This window comes from Delphinapterus leucas, chromosome 13 (assembly GCF_059928025.1).
Source record: "Delphinapterus leucas isolate spDelLeu-1000000601 "Yukka" chromosome 13, BTC_Dleu_Yukka2, whole genome shotgun sequence".
Classification (NCBI taxonomy): Eukaryota; Metazoa; Chordata; class Mammalia; order Artiodactyla; family Monodontidae; genus Delphinapterus; species Delphinapterus leucas.
This window is the reverse complement of record NC_143141.1, coordinates 59,267,042-59,290,752: the sequence shown is the minus strand read 5'-3', so window position 1 is coordinate 59,290,752 and position 23,711 is coordinate 59,267,042. Positions and strand designations below refer to the sequence as shown.

The window sequence follows — 23,711 nt, the reverse complement described above, 5'->3', positions numbered from 1 at the left end:
GTGGTGGCAAGTCAAAAGTTATGTGTGGATTTCCCACTGCACAGCTGTCGGCACCCCAACCCTGCAGTTGTTCAAGAGTCAACTGTACAGAGAAATATAAGAATGTCATGAACAATAACATGGTTTAAAATAGAAAGGCTTTTACTTATTTCCTTTAGGCCCGAGACTGATTTTCCTTCAGGCCTCTAAGGTGGCTGTCATATTGTCTGGCTATTCGCAACCACAGTGCTTTTGAACAGCCCACTGAGTGCTTAGTAACTGAAATACACATGGTGCTCTAAATGAAACCCAGGACTATGCAACAAGTACATGTGCTCTGCGAGCTCAAAAATGCTTCCCTCAAGGAAACAATGAGGTGTTCCTTTTGCCTATTAGATTGGCAGAGCCAAAAACAAACGACAAATAATACTGTTTTCATGGGATGAAGGCCCATCAAACAAATCGCATCACATGATGGGACCACACACCATCAGATATTTTATAGGAATTCTGGGAAACGACAGAAGCTTGCTAGTGTGCCCACAGCACAATGTTTTGTTTTGTTGTATTTTTAAGAACATTCAGAATTATCTTCTGTCATAAAAAGTCTCAAACAATAAGGCTGGGAGGGGATGGAAAGTGTTTTCCAAGATGAAAAGTGAACTCGGAAAAGTGCTAGATTAATCTATGTAGGAGGATCCTGTATTTCCCTTTCACTTTATGAACTTCAAATTTTCCCCATCGAATGGTAAAGGACTCCTTTGTTTGGGACAGTGTGACAGTGTTTCTTTCCTGATTCATCGGGTTTCTGATGGGGTATGGGGGAGGGGGTGTAATTCAAAACAAAACAGGTGCAAGGAATAACAACCTGATAGGCAGGAACTCAACCCTTAAAAATCAGAACTAATCTCAGTTCTTATAATCTTCAATATGACCTACTGGAAGGTAGAGAACACTGACTGATCAGAGGAACGTCTTTGTGCAGCATGCTAACACATAAAGTAAAAATTGCCGAAAATCAACTTATTTCTCCCTTACACACTCACTCACGTATCAGGAGAGATTCTTACATTACTATTTCAACACACAACATTAATTTTTCCAAAGCACAGCTTTCTGTAGCTCAAAATCCTTCACTCACCATCTGCACCAGTGGTCCTCAGGTTTTTGGATCATAAACCCCTATGAGGGTGGTGGTGATGGTGGCAGCAGCACAACACCAAGCAGTAACAACAGCAACTAACGTGCACTGAACACTTACTATATGCCAGAGTCATAATTTATTTATTTTATTTTCAGCTGTGTTGGGTCTTTGTTGCTGCTCACGGGCTTTCTCTAGTTGCGGCGAGCGGGGGCTACTCTTTGCTGCGGTGCGCAGGCTTCTCATTGTGGTGGCTTCTCTTGTGGTGGAGCTCAGGCTCTAGGGTGCGCGGGCTTCAGTAGTCGTGGCTTGCAGGCTCTAGAGCGCAGGCTCAGTAGTTGTGGTGCGTGGGCTTAGGTGCTCAGCGCCATGTGGGATCTTCCCGGGCCAGGGATCGAACCCGTGTCCCCTGCATTGGCAGGCGGGCTCCCAGCCACTATGCCACCAGGGAAATCCCTATACATATATTCTTTTATACCATTACTTCCCCTACTCTAATTCCAAATAGTAACAAAAGTCTGGGGATACATCCACTGACAAATCTCTGAACTCTACACACCCCTGGCTGATACTATGAGTTCAGAGCCTCACAAAACAGCAGTAGGACACTGGTGGGTGATGGTGAAAGCGCACTACAGTCAATGCTCTGAACCTGGCAGCTAAAAGCTGTCTCCCACACCCAGCGCAAGCTCCCTAAGTAACACACACCAAATAAAAGCCTTTCGATATTTATAAGGAAGGGATTAATTCATCTTCAAGAGAAGCACTTTAATTAAAAATGACTTTTCTGGGCTTATATCCAGATAGAAATATATTGCCAGATAGAAATATATTGCCAAAAGGTAAGATTTAACAAGGTCTACTTTCCTCTTTATTTTTTTATTTAAGGGCCCAGTGCTTCCCAATCCTTTTCATGTCAAGGAACACACAGAATATAATCCACCTTTGGCACTCTGGGATAAAGAGATGCTGCAGGTGATTGCCTGGAGCCTCCAGCCCCTTAAGGCCCCACTCAGACTCCCTGAGAGCTGAATGATTCAATAAATACTTGACACATCTACAGCCATGCCATTGGAGAAACTCTGCCTTAGCCCTTCTTGGACTGGGGACCTTCCTAACAATTTAGATTTTTCTCCTTTAACAGGAACACAGTCCTCAGAAAGAACCAGTAAATCTGGCCACTAGTGACAAGAGTGAGCCTTTCTTTATGACTCATTCCAGAAAAAAAGCACACTGACCAGCCATCCATTTACAATTTACAACATCAGCATAATTTCATGCTTTTGCTTTTTATTTTCCATTCTGAAATTGTATTTTCTGTATAGAAAATAAACAACAGAGATAGGCCAAGCTTAGGTCGCCAAATGGAATCTGTCAAGGAATGTTCCATTTCTGGAAGCCCTACAATAAGTACTTTTAAAGGTCTTTTACCAGTTGTAGCTTTGCAGGGTTTCACCGGCTTCCTCTGTCCCTCTTTAGAATATGGATGAACTTCTTTGTTTCCAATGTTGTAGTATCATATCAAATTAGATTTAAGGAGACTGAGTGACAAGGGATTAAAAACAAAGATGGGCCTTCCCTGGTGGCGCAGTGGTTGAGAGTCCGCCTGCCTATGCAGGGGACGCGTGTTCGTGCCCCGGGCCGGGAAGATCCCACATGCCACGGAGCGGCTGGGCCCGTGAGCCATGGCCACTGGGCCTGTGCGTCCGGAGCCTGTGCTCTGCAACGGGAGAGGCCACAACAGTAAGAGGCCCGCGTACTGCAAAAATAAATAAATAAATAAAAAATAAAAATAAAAACAAAGATGGATTCTTGATTTGGTTTCCCTAGGCATAAAAAGTTGTTATTCACATAAACTATTAGGGAGGCAGCACGTTCTAAAGAGAAAAGGAGTGCAGGCTTTAATGTCTTCTCTCTACCCCTGACTACCTCTGTGACTTTACTCAAGTCACTCTGTCAGGCTCACCTCAATTTCCTCATCAGAAACACAGAGAGAATGTGGTGTGTGTGTGTGTGTGTGTGTGTGTGTGTGTGTGTGTGTGTGTGAAAGAGAGAAAGAGAGAGAGAGAGAGAGAGAGAGAGAGAGAGAGAGAATAATGCCTATCTTGCTGGGTTGCTGGGAGGATTAATGAAATCGCATGTGCAATTCATGTGGAATACAAAAGGTGCTCAAAATGTTCATTTTACTTATCTCATGGCAAACTTTCTAAGTGCGTGGGCCTAGGCTATCTGAAGCCCATCCCTGGCTAATATTTCACGTCAACCCAAGGACGGATGCAGCAATACTACTCCACTCCACAGCCAGAAAAGTGGAATCTTTTTTTTTTTAAAGTGGAATCTTTTTAACCCAGAATTCTCAAAGTGCAGAAATCAAGGCTCCAAATTTGGGGGGCCGGAATAAAAGAATTAAACAAAGTGTTCAACAGATTCTGTGGGTAAAAAATGGAGAAAATTTAATACCAGGAAAGGGATGTGTAGAACTGTGGTGATTATTTGGATTAACTGAAGAAAAAAAGAATACTTTTGTCTAGAATGTACAGATAAATGAAAAAGTGCTTTTTCTGCTTTAATAGCAGCTTACTTTCCTCAACTGCCCACTTCATCTTACCCAAATAAAAGGGCTTAATTAAAGAAAGAGCAGGGATCAGCTTTTATACGTCTGTACAATAGGAAAAATAACCAAATTGGGCAGGAAATGAAAAAACTCAGAATTCAAACTTTCACTTCAAATGGTATATATTTTCTTAGGAAACACCAAAAGATGAGTTAAGTACCCAGAATCAAAATAAATCTTTCCTCATGATTGTTGGCCAAACTCTTCCTCAATACAAGATTTTTGAACTCTAACTCGATTTCTTGGGAGTGATAAGTAACCTTGTAATAACATCAAGTCCCCAACGTGAAGAATTTTGGCAACAAAAACAGGCGTTTAATTCTACTTAAAAGACAGGGAAGCCCTGCCAGTACTGTTCCCAAATGAGGTACCGTCCATGTCTCTTATCTAGCCTTTACTGAGATTTAATGTCATTTACCGTTGGCTCTCGTGAACCTGCAGGATAATCTCACCTTTTCTGATGTGCATTACTTCCATCCATTTCAACATGGCAATTATGAGCCTCTGGTTTTTAAAATGATTAAGAAACAAATCCCACATGTTCTTTCCTTTTTTGCATGTCCTATAATTTGAGTCTTTCTTCCATAGTCCCCGAAAATTCAGAGATCAGCACATTTCTCGTTTTCAAGGTATAGTATGTATAGTACTACAGAAATACTCCAAGGTTTGATATATTTATGTAAACATTTTTCAAAGAAGTCAAAATGTACAATTCAAGAAAATGTTCTGTGAAAGAATTTGTTTTCTGATTACAAAATGATTTCCTGCTTCTGAAAAAAATAACAACTTTCTATTTACTTAGCTGGCTCTGAAAGTCCCATGGAGATTACTATTCCTTTCAACCCCTAACATCTCTTTTCCAGGTGCAGGTCTTTTCCTGATTTCAAAGGTAGCTTTATGCGGAAAAGGAATCTATAAGCTACAGAAGGAAAAGAGAAAAAGAGCCCTCCCTGTCTTAACCCCTTAAGCTTTCCCCACAAAGAACAACAGGGTGAAACAGAACTATTACAACACAGATGAGACACCCGAATAGACATGACAAAAAGATTTCCACAGGCCTTTGACTTCCTTTTTTCAACCAGGGTATAAGCCAATCTTGGTAAAGACAGGAATCTGTTTGACAAACACAAACACAATACCCAGCACCCAACACCCATATGGTTGTTGTTTTTTCCAACAAGCCCTTCATCTCCCCAACACTCAGGAACAAGAGGAATAGTCACAACCACCCCAGAGTTAGAGGGTTTTTACCTTCCCACAGTGTTTCACATATTATGTAGCAGAAGAAGTAACTTTGAGAATATCAAAGGCAGCCCTGGGAGCAAAAGACCGTATTTTGTTGCTGGGCAGACTGGTGAAACACAAGCCAGACCTTTTAGTGGTGCGTACGGGGAATGAGTCTGGGAGGCCCATTTGTACAATTGGTGAAAGAGCCAAAGAAACAATTCCAACCTCACTACTTCTAAGTTTGGCCAAGAGTGGATCTTCAATAAAGAAAATCTGATGGCTGATGCCGCCCGACAATCCGAGCCTTCCTTCTAACTCAGCTGCATCCCCTATGAATCTCTGAAAAGCCTGTTCTGCATTACTCATTACCGCAGGCCCTTTCCCTTCAAAGAAACAGTGGAGTCTGACACAATTGTATGGGCCTCAGGGTCCCATCTTTATAACTAAGATAACAACCCCAGCCCCTCTCTTCATCACAGGGATATAGTGAGAACCAAGGGAGATGAGTGCTTAAGAGTTTGTATTAAAGAAACCACCAATGATCCATAATGCATATAACGGAGACCAGAGCATCTGGCCTGGGACCCTTGGGAGTTGCACAATCTTTTCAGGAGATCTGCAAGATTAAACTATTTTCAAAATGACACTAGACATTACTTTCCTCTTTTATTCTCGGTCTCTCACAAGTATACAGTGGAGTTTGCCAGAGGCTACAAGGTGTGTGATGATGTCACCTCTCTAATGACTAACGGAATGTGTGCTTGTGAGTTCTTGTGTTTTATTTTCTGTTTCAGTTTCTAATTAAATATTGATAGACAAAAGCCACTTGGGATCCTCAAAAACCTTTAAGAGGGTAAAGAGGTCCTGAGACCAGTTTGAGACCTGCCACCCTAGAACTTTAGTCCCACCCAACCCTGCAGTTTCCAGATGGGCTGACTCACACCCAGTCTGAGCCTTTCTATATGCTGTTCCCTCTGCAGGTGGAACTCTTTCTCCCCCTTCCCTTGGCTAACTTCTGCTGTCTTCTTAGATGTCACTTTCTCTGGGAAGCTTTCCCCGACTGCTCCAGGACCAGTCAGGTGACCCTGCTATGCTCCCCTAGCACTTGGCATACTACATTGTAATTGCCCATTTTCTGGCCTTTTTTTTTTGTCCTCGACTCCTTCAACGCAAGAACTGACTTGGTCACTATTTTGATTATGACACAGTAGTATATAGGAACCATTCAACAAATACTTGTTAAATATATAAAACAACCAAGGAAGGAAGGCAAAAAATAGGTCTATCTTACCTTCTCACCTAGATGGAATTAGTTACAAAAATATCAGTTTTCATTATAGCACAGACTTATGAAAACGAATAATAACAATAATAACTATCTATATATCTTGCTATGTACCAAGTACTATTCTGAGCACTTTATATGCATTAGTTCATGTAGTCTTCACAAAATCCCTAAGAGGTATACACTACTATTATCCTTGGTCCAAAAATGAAGACACAGATGCACAGGTAGCGAGTGATGAATCTGAAATTGACACCTAGACTAGTCTGGATCCAGAATCACAGGCCTTAACCACTCTACACACTGCCTTTGACGTCAGCAGTGTGGACTTCAAGCTTAGAGCATATATTTGGATCTCAAGGCCATCTCTCTAATCTGCTCATAATTCAGAAACATGACCTGATATTTAAATCCCACCCCAGCCCTGCCCCACTGTGAGTGACTAGAGCAGCCACATGAACAGCAGACCTTCTCACCAGCACCAAGTTTATAGCTGGGGTCAAAAAGGACAGTTTCAATGAGAAGTGTATTTCTTAATCATTTGTTATACTTGAGTCTTTTCTAGAAGAGAAGTTAAAAGCAATAAATCAATTTGTATATTGATTCAAAAGTCTCTTCCATATTGATAGCACAGAGAAAATAGGAAAGTAGGGCTTGATATTTCATGTACTGTGGTGTTAAGCTCCCTGATGTGTATCAAGGAATGCTCACAACTTCACCCTGAACATGGAGTGGCCTAGAATGTTCTGCAGGCATACTTGATGGAAAAGACACAACTCCACCTGGTTCAGAGAGGAAGGCTAAATGGAAAAGCATGCTACAGAAAACCTAGGCTTTAATGCAAAAGATGACCTGACTGAATCACAGTGTGACACCACATTCATGTTTATGATGCAAAAAGCACACCTAGGAAATACTTGTTCTTTCAGCAGTAGAAAAAAGTTCTACGGATACAGTGAAAAGCTTGTATAACAAATCTTCACCTGCTAACAATGTTTGTGTTTGACAGAAGTCAGAAAGAGTGACTATACTTACCTGGAGAAGTGTCCCATGAATATGATTTTGCCGGAAACACCGGTCGGTGCAGTCGGGGAGTTTGGCCAACAGAGTTCGGATGGTATCAGGGATTTCGTCCATCATAACAAATGGGACCAAGGCACGAGCTGCCATTTCACGGGAGCGGTAGACAGGTGAGCAACCACATCTGGGAAAAGATAAAAACACAAGACCATTCAATACTCATTTCCACACCCATGTCTTTGTATATGCTGATGTTCTATCTAGCTCTGGCTGGGACATCCAAGGGCTGGGGTGGCGGGAGGAGTTGCTTCCTATTCCAAATGATTGGTTTTTTTGTCATTAATTATACAGGCAACTTTGCTTTTCTCATAAACATCATTAACATCTATGATTCCATCACAGGAATAAATGCAGATAGGAATTGGGAGTAAGACAATAAACAGGTAGTTGCTCCTCAACAAACAACTATTTATTGGGCACTCAGAATGAACAAAAGCACCATGATGAGTGCCATAAGAAATAAGACAGTCACTGTTGTCTCTGAGGAGCCTATATGCTGGTTGGCAAGATAAGGAGTACATCTGAAAAGATAACTGAAAGCGGTACTGGAAAAATGATAGGCAAATGATCTTGACATGATGGCTATAGGAGGATGAAACTGTGGGTTGTGGGCTGTGGGTTGTAGTATTGAGAAGGATGGAAGTCAGGAAAGCAAGCGTGATTCAAGTATGCCGAAAGAAACCAGGCAGTTGTCTCAATCAGGGACAGCTGTATAAAGCAAGGGTAGAAATGCTCGAGGTATAATTAATTGCGTCTGCTTGAAACAGAGGCTCATGAATAGCCGTGGAACTGAAGGCTGAGAAGTGAGTCAGGCCAGACTGGGGAATGCCATAAATGGCCGAGTACACCCTCTGAACTTAACTGTCATGAGAACAAGAGATGGACCCTCTAGTCACCAAATCCTTGCCTCTTGGGCTGACTCACACCCACAGAGCTTGGATAGAAGCCAGTTCTTAAGTGAAAGTCATGGACAATTGGTATTTTGTGATTCTACAAAGGTCATTGGAAAGGCAGGTCATCTAAGGGCCTCTTGACTTTTTTGTAAACACTTAGAACCTGAGAGTCCACAACCATTTTGTTGAAACTGTACGCTTCAGAGCCTTCACAGATATAGTCTTATTTGAAAGGAGAGCCCAATATGGTAAGTCCTAGCTTAACTAAGTTCTTGACTAGAACTCTCAAGACTTGATGATCTTGCATCCTATTAAAAAAATAACTCAACTGGGCTTCCCTGGTGGCGCAGTGGTTGAGAGTCTGCCTGCCGATGCAGGGGACATGGGTTCGTGCCCTGGTCCGGGAGGATCCCACGTGCTGCGGAGCGGCTGGGCCCGTGAGCCATGGCCACTGAGCCTGCGCGTCCGGAGCCTGTGCTCCGCAGCGGGAGAAGCCACAGCAGTGAGAGGCCCGCGTACCACACACAAAAAAAAAACAACAAAAAAAACTTATATAAATGTCTTAGATGACAAGACAAGAATGGGGAAGATGAGAAGATAGCAGACTCTGCAGGGGAAAGAGATGGCCTCTTGTTTTTTTCCAAAATTAATCAATAGTCCAAGAAAAAATTATGGTAAGATCTGGGCCGTTAGGCCCATGTGGCCATTGAGGCTTAGCATGTAGAGACAAAGCCCTATGACTGAAATGTTTCTAACACCTCAGAATTATCACTGACATTTATATTAATATAACAATAAAGTACAGATATAATTTCTGTACAAATGTAACGATGCAAGCAGAATTTCACCATGGGGAGAAGGGCAGGTAGGAGGAAATAGGGAGATAGAAGAAAGAGGTACAGGGTAAGTCAAAACATTGTGTCGTTTTTTACCCTAAGACAGTAGGTCCGAGGTGGGGCAATCAGCACACACTCTCCCGATGGAGAAGAACTCTCCTTACAACATGTTATGAGAAGACACTGAAGGCTACGGCTACAGTAGGTAGCTAGAGATTTCCCAGTGGTTTTTGACTGGGTTTTGCCAACTCACCCATTTTCTCACTTATCTTTCCTTTAAAATGATTAAATGTTTGATCTGTAGCTGGCAAATGCAGTCAAACGTTTGCTTTGGCCCATGGGGGCTGGGGGGCTGGGGAGTGAGAAACATTCACTTGATGGAGAAAAGAAAATACTCTGAAAAAGCTTTGAGATTTAATTAACAAATGACCTCACTCAGCACAGTCATTTGTCGGAAGCTTCCTGAGCTGTCTGTCCCCCACCCCTTCGACATACATACTTTGTGTTATAGTGTGTTTTATGTTACCGAAAAGGCTTTTGTGTATAAATGTTTCTTTTCAAATACAAATAATTCTGACATGGTTACAGATTTTAGTTTCTAATTAGCAGCAACTGTGTACTAAAGAATACCCCTCCTTTTGCTCCTGACCTTTTGCAAATGATGATTTCCCAAAGGAATCTGGCATCTATACCGGAGAAAGAATGGAAAGTGGGAAAAGTGCCAGAATTTTCTGCTTTCAGATACCCTGTACTAGGGTACTTTCCAAATGCACACAATCAGTTTAAAAAGCAAAACAAAACCTCCCCTCAAAAAAGTAATGCAATTACAGAAAAAGAGAAGAAGCCTATTTTTAAAGTAATATTTAATTAAGTACCATTCATTCTAAAGCAATGACTAAATGTAATTTCAAACTCCTCTTATTGCAAATTGTTTAAATGGAAGGATAGAGTCTAGTCAACACACACACACACACACACACACACACACACACAAAACTATCAAGCAAAAAAAAAAAACCATTTCCAGGTTACTGTTTTGTCAGTCTTTGGGGACAGGGAGAGGGTCTCATGAGATTTAGCTTTTCTCCAGGTGTATGTGGCGTGTAGTGTGAGGGGATATAAACAGTCTTTTCAGCCCTAAGTGTAATATATTTGAAGCTAAAATCTCTCTTTCCCAAAGATAGAGTCTTCTAGTTTAATTCTGCAAAGTTACCAAAATCAAGCAGAGATGTTCTTCAGGGACACAGATCTGGTGATTAAAAGGACAGATAATCAGAGCGCCTAGATTTTCATCCTGCTTTGGACACCAAGGTTTGTGACTTGGACAAGTTGCAGTAACCTCTGTGGATCTGTCGAGGTCACAGTGGTGGCAATAACCTATCCCCAGTGAGGTGGTGTCTATAAGAACATTCCAAGAAGGAAGGTACTTTGGAAATACAAAGTTTTCATAATGCATTATGCCTGTGTTAGTACAGGATCAGCATAGTCTAGGAATGGCAGGCCTCTCTGTGGCCCCAATGAGAGAATTAAGACTATGGTTTGAATGCTGTACCATTTAAAAAAGAAAAGACAATAAATTGATAATATGATGGCAAGGAGGATTGGGGTTTTTTTGGCCTCCATTATAAAGTGATGAGGAGGACGCTGGAGCCCTCCTGAAAGAAGTGGGGGCAGCTTCTACTCTTTTAAGTGTCAATTTCGTCTGGAAAATAAAGCAAACGGATTTGGAATCTCAAAGGTCATTTCTTCTTTTACCATAGTTTGAAAAGCATTTCCTCTGTATCCCTAGCTGTGCTCTACGCCTAAATACTAGATCGTTCACAGGATCTGCAAGACATACAGACACTGGTGTCCTTAAACCTGTAGCCCTCTCACTCCAATAAACCCTTTCCACGTAGTTTTAATCACATATTTATCAACTGCCTACTGTGTTCTTGGCACTGTGTAACAAGAAAAATGACACATGTGTAACAGTAATACTTGCATCCTACATTGTACAGCCCTTGGCAGTTTATAAAATGCCTGCACATCTGTTATCTCTTGACTATACAGCATTCCTGTAGGACGTGAGGGCATTATAAACGTCAGTGAACAGATGAAAAGTAAAATGCAGCTCAGAAAGGCTAAGTGGACCCTCCACGATGTGTAAGCAGCAGTGTCCAGGCCAGAACTACCATCCATGGCTCCGCGCGGAGCTCACGAGCTATTCCAAGCTGTAGCTCACACCTGGATATCAGGGGAGCATAAAAATATCTGCCAGCTAATGAAAACATAAGCTTGAATTTACAAGTATGTGGAAAAATCTCTAAATTAGTGGGTTTTTTTTTTTAACATTTGTAGGATCGTGAAAACATTTCAGAATCTAACATAAACCATGGACTCTCTCACAAGAGCAGCAGATTTATGAACATACACATATAATTTCCCAAGCAATTTTAGGAGGTCCGTGATGCACATTCAAACCCCCTGGGGCTGTGTTTCCAGACCCAGGTCAAGAATCTCCAGTTGCTCCTTTGCACACAGTGTGGCGGGCAGGTAAGCACTCTGCTTTAGAGATGTGCCAATGCAGAGCAGGGTGCTGTCACAGGGAAGCATCAGTTCAGAGTGGCAGCCAGCCAGCCAGCCTCATGATCACAAGGCCATAGTCCCCATGGAGACATACAAGGGTGTGCAGGGCACAGAAAAGGGAACAGGAGGGAGAGCTGGAATCACTTTCTGGAGGAGATAAAGGAACTTCAAGTGACGGCGATATACACCTTTGGACTTCAGGAACCCTGACAGACCCTGGAAATTTTAGAATATAGTATTCTGAGCAGGGAAAGACCCCTCTTCTGAGATCATCTTTCACAGCGTGGTGGCTAAGCTTTTTTTCCAGGTGGTTCTCTCTTATATTTACCCTCAGAATCTGTTCCAGTGAAAGATTTCACTGGTAAGTGGCTGGACATCACTCATACCTGTAGGTTAGGCATGGAGACACCCACTGAGTGCCTAGCAAAAGCATACACTGAGTTAGGAACCTGAGAGAAATGTCACTGTCCAGGCCACAGGGAATCTAGAGTCTAGTGGGAAATACAGGCCAATCAGCCAATGCTTTTCAGGAACATGAGAAGTAAATGTAGGCTGTTGTAGAAAGACTGAGGTGGGACACCCAGAGAGGCGGGTGGGTGGTCTGGGAGATCATGGTCCAGTTGTGACTAAGTGGGGTCAGGCAGAAGGAACATTTGAGTTTGGCAAGAAAGAGGTGCCCTCCCCTGTGTCTTTCCATCCATGAACCCACACTGCCCCCCCAGGGCATGCAGTCAAAAGCAAGGGAATTGAGGTTTATTAAATGACTACTGTGTCCCAGGGCTGGCTATGTACTTCAGACACACTATTTTATTTACTTCACTAAATCCTCATTATAAGGTCTCCAGCATCCCTATTTTAAGATGAGGAATGTGAGGTTTCCCAATATACTTTAGGTCATAAAATTAGCAAGTGGCAGATCCTGTATTCTGATTAGGGTTTGTCCACCTGCAAAATTTAGTCTAAGACTTTACAATGCAGTTGCCTCAAAATCCTCAGCCTTGAAAACGCCAAATATTTCCAAAGTAACCTGTTCAACCCAATCATCACATTGAGGTATGAATGATTTATGGAACCAACCAGTCCCTAATTGGTAAAACATGAAGCAGAACAATAAAGATGATGCTGATAGTAACTACCATTTACTAAGCATCTAGAGGGCCAGACCTAGTGTTAAAAGCTTTGCACGTATTACATCATTTAATCCTCACAACAAGGCAGAATGGCTGAGAGAACATTATTAGGCAATGCGGGAGGGGTACTTTTGAACCGAGGGGAATCTGTAGAGCCCGGTGGCCTGGAGTGAGGCCCCCATTCTATGAGAACCAGAGTGAGAGTCTTCAGCAAAGTCTCAGAATGATTTCAGGACCCAGCCAATGTCCCCTTCCACTCTCCTTCATTGACATGATGAATGTTCCCCCAGGCATCTTAGGAGCTGAGCTGAGTTTGAAGAAGCTATGTCTCACCTACCTCCAAGTCCCTCACTCAATTTACTCAAGAATGCCTGCCATTATGGTCTGTTTCTCATGCAGCACTGGCCAGCTGCTCTTGGGGAATAGTCATCTACAGACAATCTTAAAAGCTGAGACAACCCTACCTTGCAGGACATCTCTGAAGGCTAGGTAGGAAGGAGTAGGCTGAGGCTACAGGTTATACTATATATACATATATAAAAAACTTTCTATATATGTTTTGTCAAGCCAACTATTGCTTCATCCTTAGTGCCTTTGCACACTGCAGTTCACACCTGTTGGAATGAATGGCCTTTTCACCCTTGTACACTTGGGGAACTCTTCTTCATCCTCTGAATTCTGCTCAGGTATCACTTCTTTTAAAAAATCTTACTGCATTTCCTCTGGTCAGAGTCAATCCTTTTCTCTCCCGTGCCCTGTCACCGCAATGGCATGCTTACAGCTGTCAGGGTTGGGGGTCACATCCCATTTGCATTCCCCACAGGAGCCCTCAGGTATCATGTTGGCCAGATCAAAACAATCTTTTAAAAAAATATTTTTTTTTTACTGAAGTATAGTTGATTTACAATGTTGTGTTAGTTTCTACTGTACAGCAAAATGAATCAGCTACACATATATCCCCTCTTTTTCATGTTCTTTTCCATTATGTTTATTACAGGATATTGAATATAGTTCCCTGTGCCATACAGTAGGACCTTGTTGTTTATCTATTTTATGTATAGTAGTTTGTATCTGCTAATTCCAAACTCCTAATTTATCCCTCTGCGACCCCCTTTCCCCTTTGGTAACCATAAGTTTGTTTTCTATTAGACCAAAATGATCTTGAGAACAGAAACAGGGTCTTTATAGTTCTGAATAATATAGCACAAAAGACAGGAGTTAAGAACCTGTTCCGGAATCCAGCAAACCTAAGTTTAAGTCCAAGTCCTAAAGCTTACTAGTGGGTGACCTTGGACAGGTCAGTGAACCTTCTAAGTTTTTATCATCTGTAACACAGGGAAAAGCAACTACCTCATAGGCTGTTGTGAAGCTTAAATGAGATAATGCATATAAAACACAACGCCTATAAGTTAATGACCAATAAATGGTAGCTATTATTGAACCTAGTAGATGGAATAACTTTCAAACTGAAAAGCATGATCTACACGTACAAACTCTCTAGGGTTCTCTATCTCAACAACTGGTTGAGGACACAGAGCCTTGCTGTATCCAACAGGCTTCAGTGCTCACAAAGGCCTGCCCCTCCCCCTCCCCACCAAAGGAGCTGGAAAGGAGAGAAGGAAGATTGAGTTTGGGGCCAACTGACTTGTTTATGTGAGGCCCGCTGACTTTATTCCTCAGGTCCAGGGCCCAGATTTTACTTTCTGTCAATTCTAATGCTGTTTCTAATGCCGTTTCACCAAAGGTTTCTTTTTCCTTTTTATCGTGTGTGGTTCCTGGTTTCAATCTTGCCTTCAGAAACATGTACACGTGTGGTACATGTTTATGCATAAAAGAAAGAAACCACTAAAAAAAATAAGGCTGTACCAGTGAATCTGAAAAAACAGTTCAGCGTGTCCTGTCACTATGAAGTATGTTTTTGTTATGAGTGTTACTCCTTAAGCCGTTCTTACACATTCTCAGGTGAGTTCAGTGAGGCCACGGTTGCCAGGTTCTCTACTTGTCCTTCCTCTACCGATTTTCAGTTCATCAAAGGACCTACCACCACCTGAACTACTTGTTTCTTTTCCTGCAACTCAAACCGCTAGCACTTAGAAGTTGCATTTACTGTAATCTTGCCCTCTGCACAGCTCATGGATTTCTTTATTCAAATATATTTCTTGGAAGGGTAATGGGTTCAGGACTTTTGAAGTTTGATTTAAAAAAGAATCCTTGGTTTGGATACTGAAGGAGAAATAAGAGCAGTAGACAGTAGCTAAGCTAAAAATCGCACATTTCCAGCCTTCACGGCAAAAATATACATATGTATCTGCAGGTAGCTTGTTTAGTTTAAATATCTACTGGCAGCTCAAAGCTGTAATTGCTCTTTACAAATTAACTCTAATCAATATGTTAAGACCTTTAAAAAATATTTTTATGAAGAAATGCTGAAAATAATTAATAAGCCAAAACAGAATATCTGAGAACGGCAATGTGTAACCCCCTGGGACATCCCAACCAAAGTCTAAGCTGTAGAAGGTGCATCCTTTTAAGGTCACCTCCATTCTGCCTCCAAGTTACCAAGGTTTTCCCCAGGTCGACTAGCCACAGGCTGTTAATCCCAAAAGGGTGAAAATGGCAGCTGCCAGGAGTTGGGAATTGGCCTCCATCACTTTGACATCCCTCCACTTGTCCCTGTAAGAACTGGGCACAGCACTCAGCCACATATGTGGCAAGGACACAGGGTCTTGGATGCAATGGCAATGGCTAGTTGCATTCATACCATCCCTTTAGGTGTTAGGAAATAAAGCTAGGGAATTTTCCTACAGGGACAAGGGGGAAGGTATCCAGTGTGGTGCTTACTTTGAAGAGATCTTTGAATAATGCTCTTTAATTATTTAGAATTACAAACGTGTTTTAAATAAATGAAAGGATGCTTTCTGAATGCTAATCCCTGGTTACTTGCTGATATCAAATCATAGAGTTTTGAAAAAACATAAGAGTATGAAAATTATATTTCATCTGAAATTTCATTTCATGCTTTCATTATTTTGTGACTAGACAATAACAGATACAATTTGAAACTGAATTTTTCAGATTCCAACCAAATTGTCCAGACAGCTGGAAAGAAGGTTTTTTTTCCTCTGGAGCACTGAAATGAAGTTATACCTTAACAATGATTCTTCCCTGACTCGGAAAAACATGGAACAAGACTTTACAGCAACATAAATACAAAGACGTTGGAGGCCCTAGAGATTAAAAGGGAATCATTACTTTCAGTCTTTACCCAAAATAAAATGGAGTAATATAAAGTGGAAAAAGAAATCTAACATAAACGGTATAAAACTCTCCCACATAATGAAAATAACCACTAGACTTAGTTTGAAATTTTGGCATGATCTTCCCTCCCGGTCCACCTGTGGGTTTTCCTCTCTGACCTTGGATCAACAAGCCACATACTACTGGCCTCCTCACAGGCAGCTGGAAAAGCGTTCTGGATCTGCCCTCAGGGCTCTCAAGCTGGGATAAGCTGTGTGCAGGGCAGGAGCTGAGGGCTGCAACTTGTGCAGACGGAGGGAAAGAGCTGCACATTCCTCTCAATAGCAAAACCCTCCCGTTGTTTCTGCCCCTGCTCCACTAAAGACCAAGAGACGAACACACACAGACAGCCACTGAGTCTTTAAGGGGGTTGATCGTTAACACCTTGGCCTCCGCATGTCTTCTCCTTTCCTTGCAGGTAGTGGGTGGGTTGGAGAAAACGGTCCTGAGCGTGCTGAGTCTCCTTGTGGTGAAGGTCACTGCTCAAAGGCCAAGTTCTCTAAGTGACTTCATACAGTTGAAACGCACCCCATTAACCTTTAGGGCATGCGGTTCCATATTCACAGTGAGTGGGTTTCAGTTCATAAACCCAGGACTGGGTGGTCAATTTAAGAAACTACACAAAGGTATGGAGAAAATTTACTCTTTTCTTTTTAAGCTATGTATATTTAGGGGGAAGGTTTGAAAAGGAATAATTTTGGTCCCGTTTTTAAGAGTTTTTTTTTTCTTCTGTTTGTTCTTTAGCTTTCAAATGTTCCAGAACCTGCGACAACTCTTTATCACCACATTAAATGCAAATTTCTCATTCTGGCATTCAAAGCACCCTAAACCTAGCCCAATACTGGGTGGACAAATCATAGGTGCTAAGTACATCTTTCCTGGAATAATAGAACTTGACTTTTCAGGTGACTCTTTCTGAAAAGATATTAAAATCTTGCAAAATCTAAGCATCCTGTGAGTCAAGTGAGTGCTTAACATTTTTAAATAAACACTTTCAAACGTGAACAATTTTAGGAAGTTCCCTTTTGACAAGAATCTGTTACATTTCTGAGAGATTCCAATACTCATGCTAAAACTCAAGGAGGGGAAAGGGAAAGGAAGGTGGGAACATTTACTGAGTGTCTGCCAGATGTCGGGCAATGTGCTAGGTACTTTCAGATATTTTATCTCACTTTCAGTACTCACATAAACCCTCTGAAATAAGTATATAAAACTATATACACATATGTCAGTTTTTGCTCTAGGTGGTCTAGTGGGAACATGTATAGAATGATGAGTTACCAAATAAAATGTACCCACAATCAAATAATGTGCACTGTGCCTATTTCTTTCTGTTGTGGTAATGGATGTACAATTTATCCCATTAATCCCAATGGTTAGAATTCATTTTTGCAGATCCCATACACAATGAACTGGTGGCCTAAATGTATTTCCTACTGCTCCAACTAGTGCTTAATAAAATAAAACCAAAAGCTTTATAATGCACTATCTTTAAGGAAGGCAAATTAGTCACCAGGAAATAGTCGTCCACGAAATTGCAGTCTTTGTAGCTCAGCCAGCAGCCAAAGGTTTCTGAGGAACCCTGTATTAGACTGGGACAGGCTCGCCAAGGGCTGTGGCAGTGTCCTCTGCTGTCCTCTAACAATATTGACCACCTCGGGTCAAATCATCTACAGTCTTTTGAAGTATAGTATTTATCTAGAGACAAGTTCAAAATGTCCAAGAATAAGAATCTTTAACATTTTTAAAGACAACAGACACAGGTCAGCACACTGGCAGGATCTTCATGGGCTTAGGAAAAAATAATACACATCGTTATCAGCTTTAAGTGAGTATTTTGGTGGAGGGAAACCTACTGCTAAGCAGAAACTCCTACACGGTCCCTTTGATGCCTCTTTAGCCAGACTACTTTTAAAACATCCTCAAATTAAAATATTAGTATCTAAATGTGGCCATAGGCAAATTACATAATATCCTTTCACATCCTCATCTGTAAAAGGAGATTAGAATAAATGATCTTGAAAGTCCTCTTCAAAAACAAAATCCTATAATTCAATGGACATTTAAACATTTCAGGCAGATAGCTATATTTTTATTTTAAAATATCTTTATGACCTCTCTTGACTTGCTCCATTGCTTAATCTCATAACAATACTGATGCTGATAATAGAACTTTTACGTTTAATACAAACCACACTCAATCTTTCTATAGTCGGGAGCCACTTTTCTCTAGTTTGAGCCTCTCCAGAGTTGGAGAACAAATGACCAGTGTTTTCTATACACAGGAAAACCCTCCACTGACTATAATGGAATCCTGTCATTAAATCACCCCTTACTCTTCCCTTCCGTGGGCTAAAACAGCCCCAACTCCTTTAATCAGGTAGAACCTCTTCTCTAGAATCCAGTTAATTATTTTGCCTCTACAGAGAGTTGAATGAATCTTCCCAGTACCATCAGCTAAAACAGTGATTTGTGCTACTGCTAGATGAGAGAAATTTGAGCATTTCTTTTAATTTGATTACTCTCCAAACATTGCAATTTATTTTTGCTAAAGTTAATTAATACTCCTGAATGACCCTCCTCAGGTTTCACAGCAACACTTCAAGCTAAAATCAGAAAGAATAAATTTTTTAAACCCATGAAGTACGTGGAAAGTTTTGAAAAATTCCAAGAAATTGCACTTTTATGGCCTGAACAAATAGCACAAAAGAGCAAAGAATACTGAGATATTAGTAACAGACCCACCCCAGGGAAGATTCCTATCTCAAATGAAGACTGCAATTAGGTAGATTAAGCCATACATCAGCATCCCTACAGCATCCAAACAGACCACTGCCTTCAGGGAAAGTTTTACATCCTCCTTTGGTTGCCCCAGTGCCCACATTCGTGTCACAGTCAAAAAGTACTTCCTTAAGTATAATTACGCTTTTCTTACTGCAACTTAATTTTGTTTTTGTGGTTCTACATGCCAGGGAAATAAATGAACTTATGCCTAAAGGAACAGTCTTTTGACTTGTGTCCAGAATATATTCTGAATAAGAAGAAAACAAATAACCCAACAAAAAATTGGGTCAAACTTTGAACCAAGACTTCAGCAAAGAAGATATATGGATGGCAAAGAAACACATGTAAAGATGCTCAATCTCCTTAGTCATTAGGGACGTTCAAATTGAAACCACGGCGATATACTGCTACATACCCACTAGGAAGACTACAATTAAAAAGACCAAGCACACCAAGTGTTGACTAGCATACGGAACCACTGGGACTCTCATCCTCTGCTGGTGGAAATGCAAAACGGTACAATCACTTTGGAAAATAATTTGTCAGTTTCTTAAATAGTTAAATGTACACCCTTTTCTACAAGCCACCCATTCCACTCCTAGACGTTTCTCCTAGAGAAATGAAAGCATATGTCCATACAAAAACCTGTACATGAATATTTCTGGCACCTTTATTTGTAATAGTCAAAACTGGACACAGCACAAATGTCCATCAACAGGTGAGAGTGTAAGTAAATAGTGGTATATCTGTACAATGGGATACTATTCTGCAATAGAAAGGAACTACCGATATGTGTAATCACATGGATTAATCTCAAGATTATTATGCTGAGTGAAAAAGTCAGGCAAAATAAAATACATAATGTATGATTCCATTTATATGAATTCTAGAAAATGCAAATTAATCTATAGTGCTAGAACAGCTGTTGCCAGGTGACGGGGGCGGGGCTGTTGGAGAAGGTTACAAACGGGCACAAGGAAACTTTTGTGGGTGATAGATATGTTTACTATCTTGACACTGGGGGTGGTTTTATGGGTGTATAAACTTAGCAAATGGTACACCTTAAACATGTGCAGTTTACATCAATTACACCGCAATAATGCTGTTTTTTAAGAATAACATTTCACATACATTAGAAAAGTTAAGTTATACATCCTGTCTTGTTCTCCCTTCTCAACCTCCAATCGCATCTCCAAAACATCCCAAATCTTCTTTCCTCATATTAAACAAGCCCAGCAATTTCCTTTGAACTTTTATGACCAGAATGAACCTCTCCTTGTGCTTTCTTAAAGAATCAAATCAATAAACACTGAAGTCCTAACAATCGCATAAGAATTGAAAAACAGAAACTTTTTCAGGACAATGTTCCAAATCTTCCACATGCTCTTCTAGGACAGGCTCAGAGACAGTAAGTGACATGACCAAGCTCACAAAAGAAGTGAATGGATAAGCCGGGATTCAAAGTCAGGTCTGTCTGACTCCAGAGCCCGTGGTAGCTGCAAAACCTAGCATGCCCCAACTATAAGACATTTTTACCACCACAGGGTGGAATGAACTCTTACCTATACTTGACAACTCACACCATTCAACCAAGCAATGCCAAATCTGTTGGGCCCGCTTTAATGAACTCTGCATTTAGCGGTAGAATTTTTCAAGTGGTTATTAAGGTAAAACAGATTTATCCATCATCTCGAGTAGATTGAACCTGCTTCCTAATATCTTTTATTTTTGCTTATTTTCATAATTTGCTTATTCCATAGTGAACAGGTAATTTTCAACTCATCCCAGTTTGAATCATGCTGAATTCTGAACAAACAGAAACCAATTAGTGCACTATTATTTAACATAGTCCCAGTGAATGCACAATGGAGACTGCTGTGCAAAGTTTGAAGATGAAACAAAACAGATTACACTCACACATACCCACACACCCTACCACTAATTAAAAAAACTCTAGTGTTACAAGTATACAATTTCAGCTGTGGTATTATCTTTGTTCAGAAGCAAGGTACATTACTGTATGGTTGAAGCCTTCCAGCATTTAATTAGGTTACTAATTATAAGGAGAATCACATTACCTTTAAGTCTTTCCTTGGGTTGTGACTAAGGCTTAATACATTCATTTCATGGTAACTGTATTTTAAGATGGGGAGCATGTCAATAAAGAATTCTGGTCACATCCTCCAATATGTCCATGTGACTGAAGGTTCTGGCTGTGATACAATTTGATACATTTACTAGGAGGAAAATCACTGCTAATTCCCACTGCTACAGGTAGTGGCCAAGAGATATTTTATATTGCATTTTAAGCATAAGTAACATTCAAGAGAATCTTCACAGAGGGCATATACATGAATATAAAAATAAATAAAATCATTAAGTGACATTCTTTATTCCCATTTAAATTCAATTAATAAATTTAGCATCAATTCAGTATCACATTACTCCCCAACTTCCTTCCTTGCCCATCAATAAAAAAAGTCAGTGCAAATTGTATGAGTCATTCTTCAATCATGCCAAGGACATAACCTTTAACCTAAGATTAAAAAGAAAGTGCTATGGGACTTCCCTGGTGGTCCAGTGGTTAAGACTCCATGCTCCCAATGCAGGGGGCCCAGGTTCGATCCCTGGTCAGGGAACTAGATCCCACATGCCACAATTAAGACCCCGCACAGCCAAATAAATAATTTTTTTTTTTCTGAAGTGCTATGTGTGAAATTCAATACTGTTTAACTTCTGGGTGCTAACATCTAATACAAACAACATTTCAAAGGAAAATGAAACAATCTGGATCACTTCCATTCATTTTTATGATTTCATTGGTAGATTTCTATGGCTTTGGCTTGGATCCTTGATAAATTGGAATGTGGAATCATTTAGTTTATAATCTGTATCACCAGTTCGTACAAGGCACAGAAAAGTTCTCCACTCCCTCACATACTTCAAAGTATTTCATTTATTATTCAAATGATTGTTCTGACAAAACCATTAGTCAAGAAGAAAGCAAAGAAATCTTATTTTTTAAAGTGGAAATTTTAAAGATGCAGTTTTCACAACAGACTGCTTTATCTACTCATGCTATTCTGGCAAAATCTTTATTTCCTAAAAGAAAACTTTTATCTTTTTTAATTAAAATTTTTCTTATGTATTAGAAGGTCAGGGCATGTTTTTACTGATTTCACTCAAAGTGAGTGTTTGTATTTTAAATTTACCTTAGCTTCTTCTTCCTAAATTCCTATAGCCTCTCGCCTTTTCTAAGGAAAATACTAAATTTAAAATTGAGAAAGGTATTGCTGAAACCATGGTGAATGTTTCACAACTACCTTGAAATGATGGTAGGAATATGCACGCTCATGCTCTCTCTCTCTCTCTCTCTCACACACACACACACATACACACACACACACACGAAAAAATAAGTACCTTTTAATCAGAGTTCTGAGTTTAGGGCTTTTGGGGTTAACAAGAAAAAAAGTTTCCTGATTTGCAGTAGACCTATTTTCATACTTTCTTTTTCTACACTGACATCACATAGCAGCTGTATCACCGGGTAGCATGTTTGCAAGGTATGAGAAGTTTCTTGGCTTAGCAGAAAAAAAAAAAAGCAACAGTCTAGTCCTCAAAAAGAACCCCCATGACCAGTGAGGCTGAAAAAGCTGGCTGAATCACTGGTCAAGAGTCAGTCTTATAGCAAAAATCGGTTGGGCTGAGAACAGAACCTAACAGGAAAACATAAGGTCAGACTTGAGTCTGATTTGGTGAAGAAACATGTGCTTGGCCACTCAAGGGCTGCATATATACAGATGAAGTTAACTTCCATGACTACTACTAGTCATGGAGCATTTCAATGCCACTACTTGAGAATCAGAGCAATAGATGTTACTACTATTCCAGCCACCAAGAGACCCCATTCCCCTCTTCTGTTACATTTGTGGAAGGAGAGTGGCTATAGTGGTTTAGAATCAATCATTTTCAAGACACGGCTCTTTTCCAATCCCAGACTTGCCAATATGTCCCTATGAAGGCGGCAAAATTTGTCTCTTTGTCTTGTGTTCATTAAGGTTCTCTGTGCTTTCAGTCTCACAGTTCTTAAAAGGAAGCATGATACCTCACACACAACAGTCATCAAGTTCAATATAAGGCAGGTGATGTAGCCTAACCCTATGGTATTTCCAACTGTGTCCAAAGTACTTGGAGCTGCCAGAAAGCAAGTATCATTCATTCATTCAGTCATTTATATTGTGGTAAAATATACATAACATAAAACTTACACTTTTTTTCTTTTTTTTAAGGTAAGAAGTGGATTTATTTAGAGATGCACAGTCTTTGGACAGAATGTGGTCCATCTCAAAAGGTGAGAACGGCCTTGGGAGAAACACACTCCAGAGTGTGGGCCAGCTCAGAAGGTGAGAGGCCCCAAAATAGGGGGTGGTTCAAAACTTACACATTCTGAAGTGGCATTTAGCTCATTCACCAAGCAGTGTTAGAGCATTTTAGACTCTGGCCTCAGTGCCTTGATATCCAGGTATTCACTGGTTAATACTCATGGCTTCACAGAGATAAACGTCATTCTATTTTCAGGTAACCTTTCGGATAAGTATACAAAATCAGAGTTCATTCAACACACTAGGGTTTGTATGCTGGAGGTGAGGCAAGAACCACCCAAACCAAGCATTTGGCCATTTCCTTCCAGGTGGAAGGCAGAAACTCTGATATTCTCTTCCTTGCCATTAAGCCTTTCAGAAAATAAGGAACCCACTATTCCCTGACCTTTGGGATCTTTACAAACATCAGCCTGCCGTCCAGAACACAGACAAGAAACTGTCCAGGGAAAACATGCCCCCAAATGAACAGGATATAAACAAAGCTGTAACTAG

At 40.7% G+C, this 23,711-nt stretch overlaps 1 protein-coding gene and 1 non-coding gene across 11 annotated transcripts in view; one reads left to right on the top strand and one right to left on the bottom strand.

Annotated features, from left to right (window-relative positions):
• Positions 1–23,711, bottom strand: part of THADA (THADA armadillo repeat containing) — a 312,971-nt gene that overhangs the window by 139,366 nt on the left and 149,894 nt on the right. For all 10 annotated transcript variants that reach the window (XR_016395456.1, XR_002644568.3, XR_016395457.1 and 7 more), the window contains one exon: positions 7,282–7,450. Coding sequence is in view for 7 of the 10 variants with exons in the window: in XM_022573955.3 (XP_022429663.2) it covers positions 7,282–7,450 (169 nt within the window). In the remaining 3 variants the exon portion in view is untranslated. The remainder of the gene's footprint in view (positions 1–7,281; positions 7,451–23,711) is intronic.
• Positions 21,401–21,473, top strand: TRNAW-CCA (transfer RNA tryptophan (anticodon CCA)). Its single transcript has one exon. It is a non-coding gene; the product is annotated as a tRNA-Trp (tRNA).